The sequence below is a fragment of the Eretmochelys imbricata genome, chromosome 14 (assembly GCF_965152235.1).
Source record: "Eretmochelys imbricata isolate rEreImb1 chromosome 14, rEreImb1.hap1, whole genome shotgun sequence".
Taxonomy (NCBI): Eukaryota; Metazoa; Chordata; order Testudines; family Cheloniidae; genus Eretmochelys; species Eretmochelys imbricata.
Genome location: NC_135585.1, coordinates 55,046,658 through 55,068,640, shown reverse-complemented (window position 1 = coordinate 55,068,640; position 21,983 = coordinate 55,046,658). Strand labels below are relative to the sequence as shown.

The 21,983-nt window shown below is 51.1% G+C and overlaps 2 protein-coding genes across 2 annotated transcripts; both read left to right on the top strand.

The window, feature by feature from the left end:
* Positions 1–7,313: 7,313 nt before the first annotated feature.
* Positions 7,314–9,345, top strand: LOC144275192 (uncharacterized). The gene is made up of 4 exons (XM_077834349.1): positions 7,314–7,988; positions 8,097–8,216; positions 8,462–8,499; positions 8,884–9,345. The coding sequence occupies exons 1-2, from the start codon at positions 7,625–7,627 to the stop codon at positions 8,213–8,215; spliced, it is 483 nt and encodes a 160-aa protein (XP_077690475.1). The 5' UTR covers positions 7,314–7,624; the 3' UTR covers position 8,216; positions 8,462–8,499; positions 8,884–9,345.
* Positions 9,346–15,460: 6,115 nt separating this feature from the next.
* Positions 15,461–21,713, top strand: LOC144274184 (uncharacterized). Its single transcript, XM_077832816.1, has 8 exons — positions 15,461–15,469; positions 16,115–16,130; positions 16,531–16,609; positions 18,171–18,352; positions 19,990–20,337; positions 20,447–20,566; positions 20,813–20,850; positions 21,235–21,713. Exons 1-8 carry the CDS (start codon positions 15,461–15,463, stop codon positions 21,343–21,345), a joined length of 903 nt encoding a protein of 300 aa, XP_077688942.1. The 3' UTR covers positions 21,346–21,713.
* The last annotated feature ends 270 nt before the right edge of the window (positions 21,714–21,983 follow it).

Below are 21,983 nucleotides of genomic sequence, written 5' to 3'. Positions count from 1 at the left end.
CTGTGCTGCTAAGGTTTCGGGTGGCTGGGGCGTGTCTTGATATCACTGGTCGTAGTTTTCCTTTGCTGCTGTAATGTTTATTGCCTTGGTTCACGAAGGTCTCACAGTGCTTCAGAGCCCAGCTGTCCTCCGAGCGTCCCCCGGCGAGACCGTGAACCTCAGCTGCTTCTTCAAGTACAGACAGGGCAGCATGACAAAAGTGATCTGGACCATAGCACGCGGGGTTGTGCTGGATTCTCAGCATCCCTTCTACAGCGGACGGCTCAATATGTCCGACCTGGATCTGCTCCAGAAAGGGGAGGCCACATTGACCCTGTCGGAGTTGGAGAAGCGGGACTCTGGTCTCTATCAGTGTCAGATCAGCATCCGCCAGGGAGAGAGCGGGACAGGAGAGGGCACCGAGCTGCAGGTGATGGGGAGAAACCAGAGTGACACAGGTGAGGTGGGGAACGGGCGTAAGGGGCCTTCCCCCTCTGCGGCCCCAGGGCAGGGGACTGGCTGGCTCAAGGGGCTGAGAATCTCCTAAATCTCCTCTCCATCGCCCAGGTAAAGAACCTGCCCCCGTAGGGTGCTGCGGCCGGGAGCTCCTGTACCAGGTCGCCATCGCCTTGGGGCTCCTTCTCATCCTCGGCCTGGTGGCCACCCTCCTCCTGCAGAGACACCGAGGTACCAAACCGGAGCCTTCCCCCTGCTAAACTCCTGGCCCCCATGGGCCAGGACCTCTGCTAGTGAATACACCCAAGTGGCCGTCTGTCCGTTGTGGTCCATGCTGGGCTGTCTGTCCATATAACGAACCCCCCATGTCCTTCCTTCTCCTCCTGTCCCTAGATCTCTGTAACTTCCCCCTTCACCCCAGACTCTCTCTCACACTCCTCCGTTTTAACGTTCCTTTCTTCTCCCTTCTTCCGCAGCGCTGCCCCCCTCGCAGCCCCGCCAGCGGCAGCCGAAGGTGAGACAATGCAGGCTGGGCCCTGTTCCGTACAGTGCTTGGGTCTGGTCTCCGGGTGCCAATAAGGACTGGTACAATACAGTGAGAGGAGAGAACCCAGGAGTCCTTGCTCCCATCCCCCCTGCTCTAACCCCCCAGTGCCCTCCCAGAGCTGGGGATAGAACCCAGGAGTCCTGACTCCCAACCCCTCCAATCTGGGGTAACACTGTGGGATTTGCTCCCTGGGAGCTGCCTAAATTGGCCAGAATTAAGAGACCAGATCTGGGGTGACGGCGTCCTCACAGTGTGTCTGTCCAACACAGGGCCACGGCAGCCGGGGGGCCGAGGAGAGCGAGAGCGTGCACTACGCAGAGATTAAAATCCAGACTCCAGGACGCAGGGAACACACCTCCAACCACGCCCAGCGGCGCTGAGTCCCTCCGCACCCAGCACCACCTGAGTCCCTCACACTCGCAGCCACGCTGCCAGCAGGGATTCCCCACAGGAGGAGACCCTCACAGGGTTTGAGGGAGAGCAGAAGAAAATTGTGGGCGTGAAAGTCCATGTGAACCCCAACAAAATCCAACTAGTCCTCTCTACGGCAGGGAATAATCGACTAGGGCATGGTCTGGCCTTCAGGAAATGCCTTCTCCGGGGCCTCCTGGATATAACTATATCACATCCCTGTGTGTTATTTCCCTGTCCTCTCTGGAGTGATTATTCTTGCACCTGTGAGGGCTGGAAGCATTTTTGGCACTGCAAGCTGAGCGCCTGGAGATCGACTCCAGCTCACGGCACGGTAACTGTGGTCAGTTATTTGTGCGTCGCACCTGGCCCTGACTCCGACACTTCTGTAGCTGATTGTAACTCACCCCTGGTCTCCCCTTCCCCCAGCCCCCCCAGCTGCCACCTTTGCAGAAGCTGCAGCCCTGAAAGAGGCTGAATTTCCTGTTTCTCACCACGATGCGCAGGGGTGAAAGTGAAGACAGAGCCCTGAGCAACTCGGCACGTTTCAGCCCACCACAGAAACTGCAGAAAGTACCAGCAGCAAATGGACCCTCCCTCATGGTGCTGAGTGCTGCACAGACCCCTCCCCTCTGGGAAAGATCGGGACCCCTGTCGTGCCCGGCTCTGCACAGACCTGAACTGAAGGATGACAAAGGGTCTGGACTCCTGGGTTCTCTCCCAGCTCTGCGATGGGAGTGGGGACTAGGGGGTTAGAGTCAGGGGGGCATGGGAGTCTTTTTCTGCTAGACCACACTGAACCAGAACTTAGGATAGAACCCAGGAGTCCTGACTCCCAGCCCTCCCCCCGGCTCCACCTCTCCTCACTCTCTCCCCACAGCTGCAGTGTGAGGATGGTGCCCGCGGGAGCCAGCTGAGGTCACTCAATCAGGGTGAACGGCAAACAGAACGAGGAAGACAAACCCCAACAGCTGGTGGATATTCCAATACTGAGATTTACCCAGCCAGCCCCAAACAGCCTCTGTACGACCTCCCTGGTTACTCAGAAGTCCAAAGAACACAGTTCCCTTAAACTGCCCGGCCTCGTTGCATTTCAAAGCTGTATTCATTTACAGATCTTTCTAACCGGCCTCTAAAGTTCAGCCTTGGATCAGGTCAGTCTGGGAGTTCATTGACTCTTTCTGGCCCTGTCACCTTTCAATGAGATATATTACAGTCATAACGTCACACCCCCAACGCAAAATTGATGCAGGAAGGGATGACAAAACATCGCTGAGTGCATCCCAAGAGCTCCCCACCCTTGGTTCTGTCTTACTACAGCAAGTATTGGGTTAGAGGCCGTACCAGTGTAGAACAGAAATGGTTTCTCCAAGTCATGGTCCATAACGTGATTGAATCTCTTTATAAACTCAAGGTAAAACTTGGTTCGAACAATAGTGGATTGGATCTGCTGTTGCAGCAGGATTCCCGAATGTCTCACGTGATCTTGCCAAGATCTATAGAAAAGAGCTACTGGATCCATACAGGAAAGAATTTTCTGTAGTATCTGGCTGGTGAATCTTGCCCATATGCTCAGGGTTCAGCTGATCGCCATATTTGGGGTCGGGAAGGAATTTTCCTCCAGGTCAGATTGGAAGAGGCCCTGGGGGTTTTTCGCCTTCCTCTGCAGCATGGGGCATGGGTCACTTGCTGGAGGATTCTCTGCTCCCTGAAGTCTTTAAACCAGGATTTGAGATAGCTCAGACTCAGGTGAGAGGTTTATCGCAGGAGTGGGTGGGTGAGATTCTGTGGCCTGCATTGTGCAGGAGGTCGGACTAGATGATCATAATGGTCCCTTCCGACCTAAATATCTGTCAGCTCCGGCAAACGTTTGGAACCCAATTAACATCAACTTAAGGTAGATATTACTGTTGTTTACAGAACAGGAATCTTGGCATTTAGCCATGAAAGCAATATGGTCGTGTGCCTGTTTCCCTTCTCATACAAGAAGAACAGGAGGACTTGTGGCACCTGAGAGACTAACCGATTTATTTGAGCATAAGCTTTCCTGAGCCACAGGTCACTTCATCAGAAAACATTTCTGTACTAAACATTTCTGTATAACGCAGATAAAGACTGTCCGGAGCATGTTTGGTTTTTTAGAAGGAATACGCCGATGGCAAGAGATACGTGTTGCAAAAAATAAACATACCTCAGGATGTGAAAATAAAAGATTTTAAGCAAAAATTCCTTTCTGTAAAATAATGTTATTCCTCATGACAAAATATCCCAGAGAGGGTAAGGAGCATGACCCAAGATGAGAGAATGAACTGAGGACTGAACCCAGGAGTCCTGGCTCTCAGCCCCCCAACTCCGCTTGCTCTAAGCACTAGATCCCACTCCCCTCCCAGCAGGGGCCAGAGGAATGCACAGCTGCCCCCCGTCCAGCCCTCGTCCCCAGCCTCTTGCTGCAGCCATCTCAGAAGCTCAGGCCACAAAACTTTCCACCGCCCCACCCCGAGGTGACATTTCCGGAGGATGCTGAGGCTGAGCTGAGCTGGGCTGCGGAGCTCCCCAGAGAGCAGGGACCATGGAGCAGCTGCCAGCCCTGAGCACCGTCCTCTGCGCCGTCCTCCTCATCCCCACCTGGGGAGCAGGTACTAATTTAACATGTCCATCCATCCACCTACCGTACCCCTAGATCCATCTCTGTGTGTCCATCCATCCACCTACCCCATCCCTAGATCCATCTCTGTGTGTCCATTCATCCACCTACCCAATCCCAAGATCCATCTCTGTCTGTCCATCTGTCCTTCTACCCCACTCCACTATATTCAGCCCTATCTGTCCATATACCGTATCCCTAGATCCATCTCTGTCTGTCCATCCATCCACCTACCCCATCCTTAGATCCATCTCTGTCTTTCCTTCTGTCCATCTGCCCGACCCCTAGATCCATCTCTGTGTGTCCATCCATCGACCTACCCCTCCCTAAATCCACCTCTGTCTGTCCATCTGTCCTTCTACCCCACTCCACTATATTCAGCCCTATGTGTCCATATACCCTATCCCTAGATCCATCTCTGCCTACCCATTCACCCTACCCCTATATCTCATCTATCTTTTTATCTGTGTACCCATTCATCCCACCCCAAAAAGAATATCTATATCTATCTATGTATCTATCTATCTAGATCTAGGGGTGGAGGATGTGTGCATGGATGCATAGATAGATATGGATATGTCCCATCAGGTCAATGAGAAGTATTCTGTTTCCATAAAACAAATATTTCATTTCAGTATTGACTCCTCTTCATAATATCAAATCAAACCAGTCTGGAAATGCAAAATCAAATCATTCCCTATTGACCCTATCAAAAACGCTTTCTCTGCCCCAGTTTTAAACCAATTGTCACCCTGTCGATGAGATGGCATTTCCCAAGAGGAAAACGTTCCGTCAGGACAAATTCTGACTCCCTTTAGTTTGAAGCACTAATTGTATAACGTGGAGGCATGTGTTTGTGGTGTATTTAAAAGGGTTAAAATGACAAGCTGCCAATTTAATTTGTAAGGGGGTTTCCTGGTCCTTGTAAGGGGGAAACCATTCCATACCCCTCATTGTTTTGGTTGCCCTTCTCTGTACCTTTTGCAATTCTAATGTATCTTTTTTTGATTTGAGGCGACCAAAACTGCACGCAGTGTCCAAGGTGAGGGCATACCATGGATTTATATAGAGGCAATAGGATATTTTCTGTCTTTTTGTCCCTTCCTTTCCTAATGGATGCTCACAGTCTGGTGACTTTTTTCACTGCCGCTGCACATTGAGTGGATGTTTGCAGAGAACTATCCACAACGACTCCAAGATCTCTCTTGAGTGGTAACAGCTAATTGAGACCCCATCAGTTTGTATGTACAGTTGGGATTCTGTTTTCCTATGTGCATGACTTTGCATTTTCCACCCTTGAGTTTCATCAGCCATTTTGTTGCCCTGTCACCCAGTTTAGTGAGATCCCTTTGTAATTCCTCGCAGTCTGCTTTGGACTTAGCTGTCCTGAGTGATTTGACGCCTAACGTCTCTGTGAGCATCTGCCGTGCCCAGAGCAGTGTTGATGTCGGGTCTCTGTTGGGGTGGAAGTGAAAGCCCTGCGCAGTGTGTTATCGAGAGTGTTGTGAGCAATGGCAAGGTGGACAGGAACGGACAATTCTTTCCCCTTAGCTTCTTCTCTCCGTGCTGCTAAGGTTTTGGGCGGCTGGGGTGTGTCTTGGTACCACTCGTCGTCATTTTGCTTTGCTGCTATAATGTTTTTTGCTGGTTCACGAAGGTCTCACAGTGCTTCAGAGCCCCGTTGTCCGAGCGTCCCCCGGCGAGACCGCGACACTCAGCTGCTCCTTCAAGTACAGACCGGGCAGCGTGGTCAATGTGAAGTGGACTAGAGCACACGGGGTTGCGCTGGAATCTCACCATCCCTTCTACAGCGGACGGCTCAATGTGTCCTTCCAGGATCTGCTCCGGAAAGGGGAGGCCACGCTGACCCTGTCGGAGCTGGAGAAGCGGGACTCTGGTCTCTATCACTGCCATGTCAGCATCCGCCAGGGAGAGAGCGGGACAGGAGCGGGCACTGAGCTGCAGGTGATGGGGAGAAACCAGAGTGACACAGGTGAGGTGGGGAATGGGGGCACAGGGTCTTCCCCCTCAATGGGGTGCCAGCACCGATCCAGCCCCAGGGTGGGGGCTGGCTGGCTCAGGAGGTGGGAATGGGTTACGGGGCTGTCCCCTCTATGGGGCGTTGGTCCAGGAATCTCCTAACCCCTCATTTCTATTGTCTAGGGTTTCCAGGGGGACGTCCACATACCCCATCCCTAGATCCATCTCTGTCTGTCCGTCTGTTCATCTGCCCCACCCCTAGATCCATCTCTGTCTGTCCATCTGTCCTTCTACCCCACTCCACTATATTCAGCCCTATCTGTCCATATACCCTATCCCTAGATCCATCTCTGTCTGTCCATCCATCGACGTACCCCACTCCTAGATCCAACTCTGTGTGTCCATCCATCGACCTACCCCGTCCCTAGATCCATCTCTGTCTACTCATTCAGCCCTACCCCTACATCTCATCTATCTGTTTATCTATGTACCCATCAATCCCACCCAAAAAAGAATATCTATCTATCTATCTATCTATCTATCTATCTATCAACATAGATCTAGGGGTGGAGGATGCGTGCATGGATGCATAGATAGATGTGGATATGTCACATCAGGTCAATGAGAAGTATTATATTTCCATAAAACAAACATTTCATTTCAGTGTTTGCTCCTCTTCATAATATCAAATCAAACCAGTCTGGAAATGCAAAATCAAATCATTCCCTTTTGACCCTATCAAAAACGCTTTCTCTGCCCCAGTTTTAAACCAATTGTCACCCTTTCGATGAGAAGGCAATTCCCAAGAGGAAAACGTTCCATCAGGATGAATTCTGACCCCCTCTAGTTTGAAGCACAAATTGTATAAAGTGGAGGCATGTGTTTGAGGTGTATTTAAAAGGGTTAAAATGACAAGCTGCCATTTTAATTTGTAAGGGGGTTTCCTGGTCCTTGTAAGGGGGAAGCCGTTCCATACCCCTCATTGTTTTGGTTGCCCTTCTCTGTACCTTTTGCAATTCTAATATATCTTTTTTTGATTTGAGGTGACCAAAACTGCACGCAGTGTCCAAGGTGCGGGCGTACCATGGATTTATATAGAGGCGATAGGATATTTTCTGTTTTTTTATCTCTCCCCTTCCTAATGGATGCTCACAGTCTGGTGACTTTTTTCACTGCTGCTGCACATTGAGTGGATGTTTGCAGAGAACTATCCACAACGACTCCAAGATCTCTCTTGAGTGGTAACAGCTAATTGAGACCCCATCAGTTTGTATGTATAGTTGGGATTCTGTTTTCCAATGTGCCTGACTTTGTATTTTCCACCCTTGAGTTTCATCGGCCATTTTGTTGCCAGTCACCAAGTCTAGTGAGATGCCTTTGTAATTCCTTGCAGTCTGCTTTGGACATAGCAGTGTTGATGTTGGGTCTCTGTTGGGGTAGAAGTGAAAGCCCTGTGCAGTGTGTTATCGGGAGTGTTGTGAGCAATAGCAAGGTGGACAGGAATGCACAATTCTTTCCCCTTTGCTTCTTATCTCTGTGCTGCTAAGGTTTTGGGCAGCTGGGGCATGTCTTGATATCAGTCGTTGTCGTTTTCCTTTGCTGCTATAATGTTTATTGCCCTGGTTCACGAAGGTCTCACAGTGCTTCAGAGCCCCGTTGTCCTCCGAGCGTCCCCCGGCGAGACCGTGAACCTCAGCTGCTCCTTTGAGAACAGACAGGGCAGCGTGGTCAAAGCGACGTGGACCATAGCACCCGGGGTTGTGCTGGAATCTCACCATCCCTTCTACAGCGGACGGCTCAATGTGTCCGACCTGGATCTGCTCCGGAAAGGGGAGGCCACGGTGACCCTGTCGGAGTTGGAGAAGAGGGACTCTGGTCTCTATCAGTGTCAGATCAGCATCCACCAGGGAGAGAGCGGGACAGGAGCGGGCACCGAGCTGCAGGTGATGGGGAGAAACCAGAGTGACACAGGTGAGGTGGGGAATGGGGTACGGGGCCTTCCCCCTCTCCATCCCCAGGGCAGGGGACTGGCTGGCTCAAGGGGCTGAGAATCCCCTAACGCTCCTCTCCATCGCCCAGGAAAAGAACCTGCCCCCATAGGGTGCTGCAGCCGGGAGCTCCTGTACCAGGTCGCCATCGCCTTGGCGCAGATTCTCATCATCGGCCTGGTGGCCACCGTCCTCCTGAAGAGACGCTGAGGTACCAAACTGGAGCCTTCCCCCTGCTAAACTCCTGGTCTCCATGGGCCAGGGACTCTGCTAGTGAACGCACCCTAGCGGCCGTCTGTCCGCTGGGTCCATGCTGGGCTGTCTGTCCATATATCTAACCCCCCCACGTCCTTCCTTCTCCTCCCGTCCCTAGATCTCTGCAGCTTCCCTCTTCAGCCCAGACTCTCTCTCACACTCCTCCGTTTTAACGTTCCTTTCTTCTCCCTTCTTCCGCAGCGCTGCCCCCCTCGCAGCCCTGCCAGCGGCAGCCGAAGGTGAGACAATGCAGGCTGGGCCCTGTTCCGTACAGTGCTTGGGTCTGGTCTCCGGGTGCCAATAAGGACTGGTACAATACAGTGAGAGGAGAGAACCCAGGCGTCCTGACTCCCATCCCCCCTGCTCTAACCCACCAGCCCCCACTTGCCTCCCAGAGCCAGGGATAGAACCCAGGAGCCCTGGCTCCCAGCCCCCCTGCTCTACCCAACTCGACCCAGCTCCTCTCCCAGAGCTGGGGAGAGAACCCAGGAGTCCTGACTCCCAATCCCTCCAATCTGGGGTAACACTGTGGGATTTGCTCCCTGGGAGCTGCCTAAATTGGCCAGAATTAAGAGACGAGATCTGGGGTGACGGCGTCCTCACAGTGTGTCTGTCCAACACAGGGCCACGGCAGCCGGGGGGCCGAGGAGAGCGAGAGCGTGCAGTACGCAGAGATTAAAATCCAGACGCCAGGACGCAGGGAACACACCTCCAACCACGCCCAGCGGCGCTGAGTCCCTCCGCACCCAGCACCACCTGAGTCCCTCACACTCACCGCCACACCGCCAGCAGGGATTCCCCACAGGAGGAGACCCTCACAGGGTTTGAGGGAGAGCAGAAGAAAATTATGGATGTGAAGGTCCCTGTGAACCCCAACAAAACCCAACTAGCCCTGTCTACGGCAGGGAATAATCTACTAGGGCATGGATCTACCCTCAGGAAATGCCTTCTCCGGGGCCTCCTGGGTATAACTATATTATGTCCCTGTGTGTTATTTCCCTTTCCTCTCCGGAGTGATTGCAACACCTCCCTGTGGAGCGTGACCAGCTGGGGGTAATTAACGCAGCGTCTGGTCCCTCTTCCTAACTGAGCACGAAGAGAAACGCTCGCCCAGCTCAGCATGGTGTGGGCGGTGGAACTGGTCTGAGCGACCAGCGTGACTGCTCCAGCCAGCTGGAATTGCTCAAAGAAAGTGATTTTTTTTTGGTCTAAAAATAAAATAATTTCTTTGTGTGAAAAATTGTCTGTTTTCAGAGTTTTTAGAAAAAATTTGTTTGGGTAAAAACTTTTGCTTTTTCTCCCTCACTTCCCTCTTTTCTTCAGTCCCCTTGTCGTGGTCCAAAATCTTACAATCATTTCTGAAAATCAACCTTTTTCCGTATTAAAAAAATGATATTTTCCTGAAAATATGATATTTTGTTCTGGAACATCATCCCCCCCCCAGTGAAAATGTTTCATTTTATCCCTGAAAATTGGGACACTTCCTTCCCCCCCGCCAAAACAATATTTTTTTTCATGAAAATCTTTTCTCCCCTGTAAATTGGAATTTTTCCCCCCCTGCAAATGTTACTTTTTTAAATGATGAGTGGGGGAAGAAGGAAAAAAGCGAGAAAAAGAAGGAACTTAATAGAAATCACTGGGGAAAATCAACCAGCAATGTTGAGAAGTAATTGAAACACCAGGGGGCAAATTGGTCTCTGATTTTTTCCCCTTTGGGTATTTACCATTTTTGTGGGACTTTTGTCCCTCCCGCACTTTTCTCCCCTCCCCACCTATCACCTCCCCATCGTCCCTGGCCTGGGGAAGGGGACTCACTCCCTGTCAAGGTTCCCCCCCCACTCTGAACTCTAGGGTACAGATGTGGGGACCTGCATGAAAAACCTCCTAAGCTTATCTTTACCAGCTTAGGTCAAAAACTTCCCCAAGGTACAAAATATTCCCCCCGTTGTCCTTGGACTGGCCGCTACCACCACCAAACTAATACTGGTTACTGGGGAAGAGCTGTTTGGACGCGTCCTTCCCCCCAAAATACTTCCCAAAACCTTGCACCCCACTTCCTGGACAAGGTTTGGTAAAAAGCCTCACCAATTTGCCTAGGTGACTACAGACCCAGACCCTTGGATCTTAAGAACAATGAACAATCCTCTCAACACTTGCACCCCCCCCTTTCCTGGGAAATGTTGGATAAAAAGCCTCACCAATTTGCATAGGTGACCACAGACCCAAACCCTTGGATCTGGGAACAATGAAAAAGCATTCAGTTTCTTACAAGAAGACTTTTAATAAAAAATAGAAGTAAATAGAAATAAAGAAATCCCCCCTGTAAAATCAGGATGGTAGATATCTTACAGGGTAATTAGATTCAAAAACATAGAGAACCCCTCTAGGCAAAACCTTAAGTTACAAAAAAGATACACAGACAGAAATAGTTATTCTATTCAGCACAATTCTTTTCTCAGCCATTTAAAGAAATCATAATCTAACGCATACCTAGCTAGATTACTTACTAAAAGTTCTAAGACTCCATTCTTGGTCTATCCCCGGCCAAGACCCAGCATACAGACAGACACAGACCCTTTGTTTCTCTCCCTCCTCCCAGCTTTTGAAAGTATCTTGTCTCCTCATTGGTCATTTTGGTCATGTGCCAGCGAGGTTACCTTTAGCTTCTTAACCCTTTACAGGTGAGAGGAGCTTTCCCCTGGCCAGGAGGGATTTCAAAGGGGTTTACCCTTCCCTTATTATTTATGACACTCCCTTTCTGATACATCCCGGAACCTTCCAACGCGGCTCCTGTTTCCCACCCGGACCCCATGAGGAACTATGGGCAAGTCCTTCGTTGAGGTTAGAGGGGTTGATGCCATTTCCAGTTTGTTTCCGCCCTCACTGAGATCCACTTCCACTGTCTCCCCCTCCCTTTGGAGCGTTAATCCCAGTTTCACCCGCCCCTCCCGCCCCTTTAAATCCTGCGGGACCCACCACACCCCGGAACCCTCCCCCTCGTCTTTCCCACCCGGATCATCGAGAGCGTGGCACCCAACGGTGGGCAAGTCGTCCATAGTCCTGACGCCACATCCGGTCCACTCCTGCCCTGCCTTGGGCCCACTCCTTGGACGGTCTTCTGTCCCCCTGCCCCACCACCTGCTCTCCTTGGGGCCATTTAACCGCTGCAGAACCAAACACACCAAGAAACTTTCCCTTGAGGCCTCCTGTTTCCCACACGGACCCTGTCGGGCTTTGCACCAAGGCTGTGGGCAAACGCCCCATCGTGGCAGGCGGCGTGACACCGCTTCCACGTCACTTCCGCCCTCGTTGTGGCCTCCTGGCCTCCTGGCCTCCCCTCCACTTCTCCTCTCCTGGAACATCAGGTTGTTACGGACACAGTTGAAGTGTTCGCAAATCAGTCAGTTCCTCTCTAGTTATGAAACAAACACACGTCCCCTTTGAAAAATATGGAGACGAAACTCACTTGAGTAACGCACCAGAAACTGATGAACTCTTGACTCTGAATTTTGAGATTTCCTTATGCTACCCCTGAGCTGCTTCCCTTTTTGCCTAAACATGAGAAACAAGGTGCAATAACTTGCAGGTCGAACACCTGCGTGGAGGATGCTGATGCCAGAGAAATCCCCCGGGCTCCATGGTGTACCCCTGGCTTTCATTGTAAACGAGCAAGAGTCAGGCCCACACGCGGAGCGGCAGATCCCACAGCGCTAACAGGTAGAATTGGCGGGAAAAGCGAAGGGGGGCAAAGGTCAGCCGATCCGAACGCTGAGGGAAACAACGGCTGCGGGCTAAAAACAGAACGGACCGTCTGGAAGGCGGGCAGTTGGGGAACAGACGCGCCAACCGTGGCTGGCGGGTGCTCGACCCCTGTCTGCCCCCGGCCCCGCCCCGACTCTGCCCTTGCCCCGCCCCCATTCCAACCCCTTTCCCAAAGGCCCCGCCCCAACTCCGCCCCCTCCCTGCCCCCATTCCAACCCCCTTCCCCAAATCCCCGCCCCTGCCCTGCCTCTTCTCCGCCTCCTCCCATGAGCGCGCTGAGTCCCCACTCCTTCCCCTCCCTCCCGGAGCTTGTTCCGCCACGAAACAGCTGTTTTGCGGCAGCAAGCGCCGGGATGTAGGCAGAGAAGCAGGGACGCACTCAGGGGATGAGGCGGAGGTTCGGTGATGTGAGGTGAGGTGGGGTGGGGAGGGGAGCTTGGTTCCTGGTGTATGCAGAGCACCCACTAATTTTCCCCCATGGGTGCTACAGCCCCAGAGCACCCACGGAACAGCGCCTGTGCCTGACAGGGCGGTACAAAAGTCAGTGTGTCAGCAGACAGCCAAGGGGTAGGTGGAGAGAGAGTGGACGGTGAGGAGAAGGAGAGAAAAGCAGAGAGAAGCTTGCTGAGTGGTCCGTCTGTCCGACAGCCGAATGGAGAGCTGAGGGAGCAGCAGGACACTGTCCCGTCCTGTCCAGCAGCAGAGGGAGGAGACGCAGAAACCCAAGGAGAACACAGCAGCGGAGAGAGAGAGCACAGGAGAAACAATCAGCCAGGGAGTCAATTGGCCGTAGCTCCATCTGAGTCAATGGGGCCAGATCCCTGCTGGGATCCGTCGGCCGTAGCGCTTCTGACTTCAATGGAACGGATTTCCAGACGCTCAGTACCTGGCCCCACTGAGGTCAGTGGAGGCTTGGCCGTTTGACACCAGCTGGGATCTGGCCCAGAGGTTTTCCCTTCGCTTATTTAAAAACAGTTCTATCAAGTCAAACGTTTCTGGACCACAGGAGCTTTTAAATGAAGCATTTTTAATGAAAACTCTCTCCTGGAAAATGTTCTTTCCATGCAGAAATGGCTTTCAGCGAAAACATATCTTTGTGAACTGTTCTCCTTGAGAAAAACGATATCACTTTAAAAAGGAAAATACTTTGGGGGTGTTACAAATTATAGCTGAGAAGACACGCACACAACTGCTGCGAATTCTACCTGACAGGTCACGCACAGTTCGAATCTAGGCTGAGGCACATGAACAAAGTCCACAACTGCAGAGTTCCCAAAAAACACCAAGTTTATTACGCTCGAGCGTGGTGCCCCCCTGCTAGTCAGGAGGGGACCCTGAATACAGATTATACAAAGGTTATATACCTCTTAGCAAAGCATGTTGCTCTCGTGCATCGGAAACCTTAGCCAATAAACAAACCCTTGTCTTATCTACCACCTATCCCTGCTTGGTGCATTCCTCGGGCTAAACTAGTATGTTAATTACACAGCGTGGTCCTAAAGCCATGCATCAGTAACTTTTATTCTCAGGATGGGAGGCCTCACATCAAAGGCCAGGACATAGGGAGTTAGGGACAGACAAAGAACAGATACCGGGAGTCAAGGCAGGCTGGAGACAAGGGGGAGGATTTTCACAGGAATGCAGTATCTAAGGAACACTCCTCCTGGTGCATGATGTGTTTGCTTTTAGACAATGGTGGGCCCCAAACCAAAATGGAGTCACATGTGCTAACTTTTCCTTAACAGGGGAAAATGTTTCTCTTTAGTGAAGATATTTTTCGACAGAAATAATTATGGAAAATGATGTGTTTTCTCATGGACAAAAAGTGTGTGTGTGTATATATGTATATATGTGTGTGTGTTTACATCTATATATAAGAGCTGACACAATACGCTCCACCCCAGTGCTAGCTGCATTTATGGGAATTCATGATTTTTCTTGATAAAAATAATGTTCTATATATAAAAATACCTGTCAAGCTTCACCCCAGTGGTAGTTGCATTTATGGAACATATTTGCTTCTCCTTATGTAAATATCAGTGTTATTGAAACAAACAGGTTTGCACTCGGAAATATATCTGTCTTGGGAATGGACGACTCACCTGGCTGAGAGGAAAGTTCTAGCAGAACGAACGGGACGAGTTTTTTCAGGCTTCTGACTTTTCCCCAGTGCAAATGTTTGTTTTGAAAACCCCCTAGGTCCCGACTGGGTGTAGGAGGAGACATTGAAACAGAGAAGAGGAGGTGAAAGAAGGCTGGAAAATAAGGCTGTTCACCCCGTCTCAGACTACATGACGAAGGGGTGTTGGGTGGGATTTCAAGCACTCCCAGGTCAGATGTTCAGAAAACAGATTTTCCATCTATATTTTAAGTATATATTTTATACTTATTTTTCTCCTGAATTGGGACAAAAAGGTGAGATATTGGAAATTTGGGAGGAAAGGAAAATTCTAGCAGGAGAGACCCCCCCTGAGCCAGCCCTCTCCCATCACTGCCTGGATCACATTCGGGCCAGCTCCCCCCTCTCCGCCCCTGATTAGAGAGATTTCTTTGCACCTGTGAGGGCTAGAATCATTTTTGGCTCTGCAAGCTGAGAGCCTAGAGATCGACTCTGGCTCACGGGACGGAAACCGTGGTCAGTTATTTGTGCGTCGCACCCGCCCCTGACTCCGACACTTCTGTAGCTGATTGTAACTCACCCCTGGTCCCCCCCTCCCCCAGCCCCCCCCAGCTGCCACCTTTGCAAAAGCTGCAGCCCTGAAAGAGGCTGAATTTCCTGTTTCTCACCACGATTTGCAGGGGTGAAAGTGAAGACAGAGCCCCGAGCAACCCGGCACGTTTCAGCCCACCACAGAAACTGCAGAAAGTACCAGTCGCAAATGGACCCTCCCTCATGGTGCTGAGTGCTGCACAGACCCCTCCCCTCTGGGAAAGATCGGGACCCCTGTCGTGCCAGGCTCTGCACAGACCTGAACTGAAGGATGACAAAGGGTCTGGACTCCTGGGTTCTCTCCCAGCTCTGCGATGGGAGTGGGGACTAGGGGGTTAGAGTCAGGGGGGCATGGGAGTCTTTTTCTGCTAGACCACACTGAACCAGAACTTAGGATAGAACCCAGGAGTCCTGACTCCCAGCCCTCCCCCCGGCTCCACCTCTCCTCACTCTCTCCCCACAGCTGCAGTGTGAGGATGGTGCCCGCGGGAGCCAGCTGAGGTCACTCAATCAGGGTGAACGGCAAACAGAACGAGGAAGACAAACCCCAACAGCTGGTGGATATTCCAATATTTAGATTTACCCAGCCAGCCCCAAACAGCCTCTGTACGAGCTCCCTGGTTACTCAGAAGTCCAAACAACGCAGTTCCCTTAAACTTCCCGGCCTCGTTGCATTTCAAAGCTCTATTCATTTACAGATCTTTCTAAGCAGCCTCTAAAGTTCGGCCATGGATCAGGTCAGTCTGGGAGTTCATTGACTCTTTCTGGCCCTGTCACCTTTCACTGAGATAGATTACACTCCTAACGTCACATCCCCAATGCAAAATTGATGCAGGAAGGGATGACACAAACATCGCTGAGTGCATCCCAAGAGCTCCCCACCCTTGGTTCTGATTTATTACAGCTACTATTGGGTTAGAGGCCGTACCAGTGTAGAACAGATATGGTTTATCCAAGTCACGTTCAATAACATGATTGAATCTCTTTATAAACTCAAGGTAAAACTTGGTTAGACCAATAGTGGATTGGATCTGCTGTTGCAGCAGGATTCCCGTATGTCTCATGTGATCTTGCCAAGAGCTAAAGAAAAGACCTACTGGATCCAAACAAGCTCCGGCAAACGTTTGGAACCCAATTAACATCAACTTAAGGTAGATATTACTGTTATTTATAGTACAGGATTCTTGGCATTTAGCCATGAAAGCAATATGGTCGTGTTCCTGTTTCCCTTCTCATACAAAAAGAACAGGAAGACTTGCGGCACCTGAGAGACTAACAAATTTATTTGAGCAAAAGCTTTCGTGAGCTACAGCTCACTTCATCGGAAAACATTTCTGTACAAAACATTTCTGTATAACGCAGATACATGTTTGTTTTTTTAGAAGAAATACGCCGATGGCAAGAGATACGTGTTGCAAAAAATAAATATACCTCAGGATGTGAAAATAAAAGATATTAAGCAAAAATTCCTTTCTGTAAAATAATGTTATTCCTCATGACAAAATATCCCAGAGAGGGTAAGGAGCATGACCCAAGATGAGAGAATGAACTGAGGACTGAACCCAGGAGTCCTGGCTCCCTGCCTCCCATCTCCCCTTGCTCTAACCACTAGACCCCACTCCCCTCCCAGCACAGGCCAGAGGAATGCACCCCCCCCCCCGCATCCAGCCCTCGTCCCCAGCCTCTCGCTGCAGCCATCTCAGAAGCTCAGGCCACAAAACTTTCCACCGGCCCCCCCCAAGGTGACATTTCCGGAGGATGCTGAGGCTGAGCTGAGCTGGGCTGCGGAGCTCCCCAGAGAGCAGGGACCATGGAGCAGCTGCCAGCCCTGAGCACCGTCCTCTGCGCCGTCCTCCTCATCCCCACCTGGGGAGCAGGTACTAATTTAACATGTCCATCCATCCACCTACCGTACCCCTAGATCCATCTTTGTGTGTCCATCCATCCGCCTACCCCAGCCCTAGATCCATCTCTGTATGTCCATCCATCGACCTACCCCATCCCTAAATCCATCTCTGTCTGTCCATCGGTCCTTCTACCCCACTCCACTATACGCAGCCCTATCTGTCCATATATCCTATCCCTAGATCCCTCTCTGTCTACCCATTCAGCCCTACCCCGACATCCATCTCATCTATCTTTTTATCTATGTACCCATCCATCCCACCCCAAAAAGAATTTCTATATCTATCTATGTCTCTATCTATCTAGATCTAGGGGTGGAGGATGCGTGCATGGATGAATAGATAGATGTGGATATGTCACATCAGGTCAATGAGAAGTATTCTGTTTCCATAAAACAAATATTCGTTTCAGTATTGACTCCTCTTCACAATATCAAATCAAATCAGTCTGGAAATGCAAAATCAAATCATTCCCTATTGACCCTATCAAAAACGCTTTCTCTCCCCTATTTTTAAACCAATTGTCACCCCTTCGACGAGACAGCATTTCCTAAGAGGAAAACGTTCCGTCAGGATGAATTCTGATCCCCTCTAGTTAGAAGCACAAATTGTATAAAGCGGAGGCATGTGTTTGTGGTGTATTTAAAAGGGTTAAAATGACAAGCTGCCATTTTAATTTGTAAGGGGGTTTCCTGGTCCTTGTAAGGGGGAAGCCGTTCCATACCCCTCATGGTTTTGGTTGCCCTTCTCTGTACCTTTTGCAATTCTAATGTATCTTTTTTTGATTTGAGGCGACCAAAACTGCACACAGGGTGCAAAGTTCGGGCGAAACATGGATGTATATAGAGGCAATAGGATATTTTCTGTCTTTTTCTCTCTCCCTTTCCTAATGGATGCTCACAGTCTGGTGACTTTTTTCACTGCTGCTGCACATGGAGTGGATGTTTGCAGAGAACTATCCACAACAACTCCAAGATCTCTCTTGAGTGTTAACAGCTAATTGAGACCCCATCAGTTTGTATGTACAGTTGGGATTCTGTTTTCCAATATGCATGAGTTTGCATTTCCCACCATTGAGTTTCATCGGCCATATTGTCACCCAGTCACTGAGTTTAGTGAGATCCCTTTGTAATTCCTCGCAGTCTGCCGTGCCCAGAGCAGTGTTGATGTTGGGTCTCTGTTGGGGTGGAAGTGAAAGCCCTGTGCAGTGTGTTATCGAGAGTGTTGTGAGCAATAGCAAGGTGGACAGGAACGCACAATTCTTTCCCCTAGCTTCTTCTCTCTGTGCTGCTAAGGTTTTGGGCGGCTGGGTCGTGTCTTGGTACCACTCGTTGTCGTTTTCCTTTGCTGCTATAATGTTTATTGCCGTGGTTCACGAAGGTCTCACAGTGCTTCAGAGCCCCGTTGTCCGAGCGTACGTCGGTGAGACCGCGACACTTGGCTGCTCCTTCAAGTACAGACCGGGCAGCGTGGTCAATGTGAGGTGGACTAGAGCACACGGAGTCATGCTGGATTCTCACCATCCCTTCTACAGCGGACGGCTCAATCTGTCCTTCCGGGATCTGCTCCAGAAAGGGGAGGCCACGCTGACCCTGTCGGAGCTGAAGAAGTGGGACTCTGGTCGCTATCACTGCCATGTCAGCATCCGCCAGGGAGAGAGCTGGACAGGAGCGGGCACCGAGCTGCAGGTGATTGAGAGAAACCAGATTGACACAGGTGAGGTGGGGAATGGGCATGGGGTCCTCCCCCTCTCCGGCCCCAGGGCAGGGGACTGGCTGGCTCAGGAGGTGGGAATGGGTTACGGGGCTGTCCCCTCTATGGGGCGTTGGTCCAGGAATCTCCTAACCCCTCATTTCTATTGTCTAGGGTTTCCAGGGGGACGTCCACATACCCCACCCCTAGATCCATCTCTGTCTGTCCATCCATCCACCTACCCTATCCCTAGATCCATCTCTGTCTGTCCATCCATCCACCTACCCTATCCCTAGATCCATCTCTGTCTGTCTGTCTGTCCATCTGCCCCACCCCTAGATCCATCTCTGTCTGTCCATCTGTCCTTCTACCCCACTCCACTATATTCAGCCCTATATGTCCATATACCCTATCCCTAGATCCATCTCTGTCTACTCATTCAGCCCTACCCCTACATCTCATCTATCTGTTTATCTATGTACCCATCCATCCCACCCCAAAAAGAATATCTATCTATCTATCTATCTGTCTATCCATGCATCCATCAACATAGATCTAGGGATGGAGGATGCGTGCATGGATGCATAGATAGATATGGAGTCTATGAGAAGTATTCTGTTTCCATAAAACAAATATTTCATTTCAGTATTGACTCCTCTTCATAATATCAAATCAAATCAGTCTGGAAATGCAAAATCAAATGATTCTCTACTGACCCTATCAAAAACGCTTTCTGTCCCCCAGTTTTAAACCAATTGTCACCCTGTCGATGAGACGGCATTTCCCAAGAGGAAAACGTTCCGTCAGGACAAATTCTGACCCCCTCTACTTTGTAGCAGAAATTGTATAACGTGGAGGCATGTGTTTGTGGTGTATTTAAAAGGGTTAAAATGACGAGCTGCCAATTTAATTTGTAAGGGGGTTTCCTGGTCCTTGTAAGGGGGAAGCCGTTCCATACCCCTCATTGTTTTGGTTGCCCTTCTCTGTACCTCTTGCAATTCTAATGTATCTTTTTTTGATTTGAGGTGACCAAAACTGCATGCAGTGTCCAAGGTGCGGGCGTACCATGGATTTATATAGAGGCAATAGGATATTTTCTGTCTTTTTCTCTCTCCCTTTCCTAATGGATGCTCACAGTCGGGTGACTTTTTTCTCTGCCGCTGCACATTGAGTGGATGTTTTCAGAGAACTATCCACAACGACTCCAAGATCTCTCTTGAGTGTTAACAGCTAATTGAGACCCCATCAGTTTGTATGTACAGCTGGGATTCTGTTTTCCAATGTGCATGAGTTTGCATTTTCCACCCTTGAGTTTCATCGGCCATTTTGTTGCCCAGTCACCAAGTCTAGTGAGATCCCTTTGTAATTCCTCGCAGTCTGCTTTGGACTTAGCTGTCCTGAGTGATTTGACGTCTAACGTCTCTGTGAGCATCTGCCGTGCACAGAGCAGTGTTGATGTCGGGTCTCTGTTGGGGTGGAAGTGAAAGCCCTGTGCAGTGTGTTATTGGGAGTGTTGTGAGCAATAGCAAGGTGGACAGGAACGGACAATTCTTTCCCCTTAGCTTCTTCTCTCTGTGCTGCTAAGGTTTTGGGCAGCTGGGGCGTGTGTTGATACTACTCGTCGTCATTTTCCTTTGCTGCTGTAATGTTTATTGCCCTAGTTCACGAAAGTCTCGCAGTGCTTCAGAGCCCCGCTGTCCTCCGAGCATCCCCCGGTGAGACCGTGAACCTCAGCTGCTCCTTCGAGAACAGACAGGGCAGCGTGGCCAAAGCGACGTGGACTAGAGCACCCGGAGTCGTGCTGGAATCTGACCATCCCTTCTACAGCGGACGGCTCAATGTGTCCCACCTGGATCTGCTCCGGAAAGGGGAGGCCACACTGACCCTGTCGGAGTTGGAGAAGCGGGACTCTGGTCTCTATCAGTGCCACATCAGCATCCGCCAGGGAGAGAGCGGGACAGGAGCTGGCACTGAGCTGCAGCTGACGGGGAGAAACCAGAGTGACACAGGTGAGGTGGGGAACGGGCGTACGGGGCCTTCCCCCTCTGCGGCCCCAGGGCAGGGGACTGGCTGGCTCAAGGGGTTGAGAATCCCCTAAATCTCCTCTCCATCGCCCAGGTAAAGAACCTGCCCCCGTAGGGTGCTGGGGCCGGGAGCTCCTGTACCAGGTCGCCATCGCCTTGGGGCTCCTTCTCATCCTCGGCCTGGTGGCCACCCTGCTCCTGAAGAGACGCCGAGGTACCAAACCGGAGCCTTCCCCCCGCTAACCTCCTGTCCCCCATGGGCCAGGGACTCTGCTAGTGAACACACCCAAGTGGCTGTCTGTCCGTTGTGGTTCATGCTGGGCTGTCTGTCCATATAACTAACCCCCACACGTCCTTCTTTCTCCTCCCATGCCTAGATCTCTGCAGCTTCCCTTTTCACCCCAGACTCTCTCTCACACTCCTCCGTTTTAACGTTCCTTTCTTCTCCCTTCTTCCGCAGCGCCGCCCCCCTCGCAGCCCCGCCAGCGGCAGCCGAAGGTGAGACAATGCAGGCTGGGCCCTGTTCCGTACAGTGCTTGGGTCTGGTCTCCGGGTGCCAATAAGGACTGGTACAATACAGTGAGGGGAGAGAACCCAGGAGTCCTTGCTCCCATCCCCCCTGCTCTAACCCACCAGCCCCCACTTGCCTCCCAGAGCCAGGGATAGAACCCAGGAGTCCTGGCTCCCAGCCCCCCTGCTCTACCCAACTCGACCCCACTCCTCTCCCAGAGCTGGGGAGAGAACCCAGGAGTCCTGACTCCCAACCCCTCCAATCTGGGGTAACACTGTGGGATTTGCTCCCTGGGAGCTGCCTAAATTGGCCAGAATTAAGAGACCAGATCTGGGGTGACGGCGTCCTCACAGTGTGTCTGTCCAACACAGGGCCACAGCAGCCGGGGGGCCGCGGAGAGCGAAAGCGTGCACTACTCAGAGATTAAAATCCAGACTCCAGGACGCAGGGAACATACCTCCAACCACGCCCAGCGGCGCTGAGTCCCTCCGCACCCAGCACCACCTGAGTCCCTCACACTCACAGCCACGCCGCCAGCAGGGATTCCCCACAGGAGGAGACCCTCACAGGGTTTGAGGGAGAGCAGAAGAAAATTATGGGCGTGAAGGTCCCTGTGAACCCCAACAAAACCCAACTAGCCCTCTCTACGGCAGGGAATAATCGACTAGGGCATGGTCTGACCCTCAGGAAATGCCTTGTCTGGGGCCTCCTGGATATAACTATATCACGTCCCTGTGTGTTATTTCCCTGTCCTCTCCGGAGTGATTGCAACACCTCCCTGTGGAGCGTGACCAGCTGGGGGTAATTAACGCAGCGTCTGGTCCCTCTTCCTAACTGAGCACGAAGAGAAACGCTCGCCCAGCTCAGCATGGTGTGGGCGGTGGAGCTGGTCTGAGCGACCAGCGTGACTGCTCCAGCCAGCTGGAATTGCTCAAAGAAAGTGATTTTTTTTGGTCTAAAAATAAATTTCTTTGTGTGAAAAATTGTCTGTTTTCAGAGTTTTTTGAAAAAATGTGTTTGGGTAAAATCTTTTGGTTTTTCTCTCTCACTTCCCTCTTCTCTTCAGTCTCCTTGTCGTGGTCCAAAATCTTACCATCATTTCTGAAAATTTGCTTTTCAG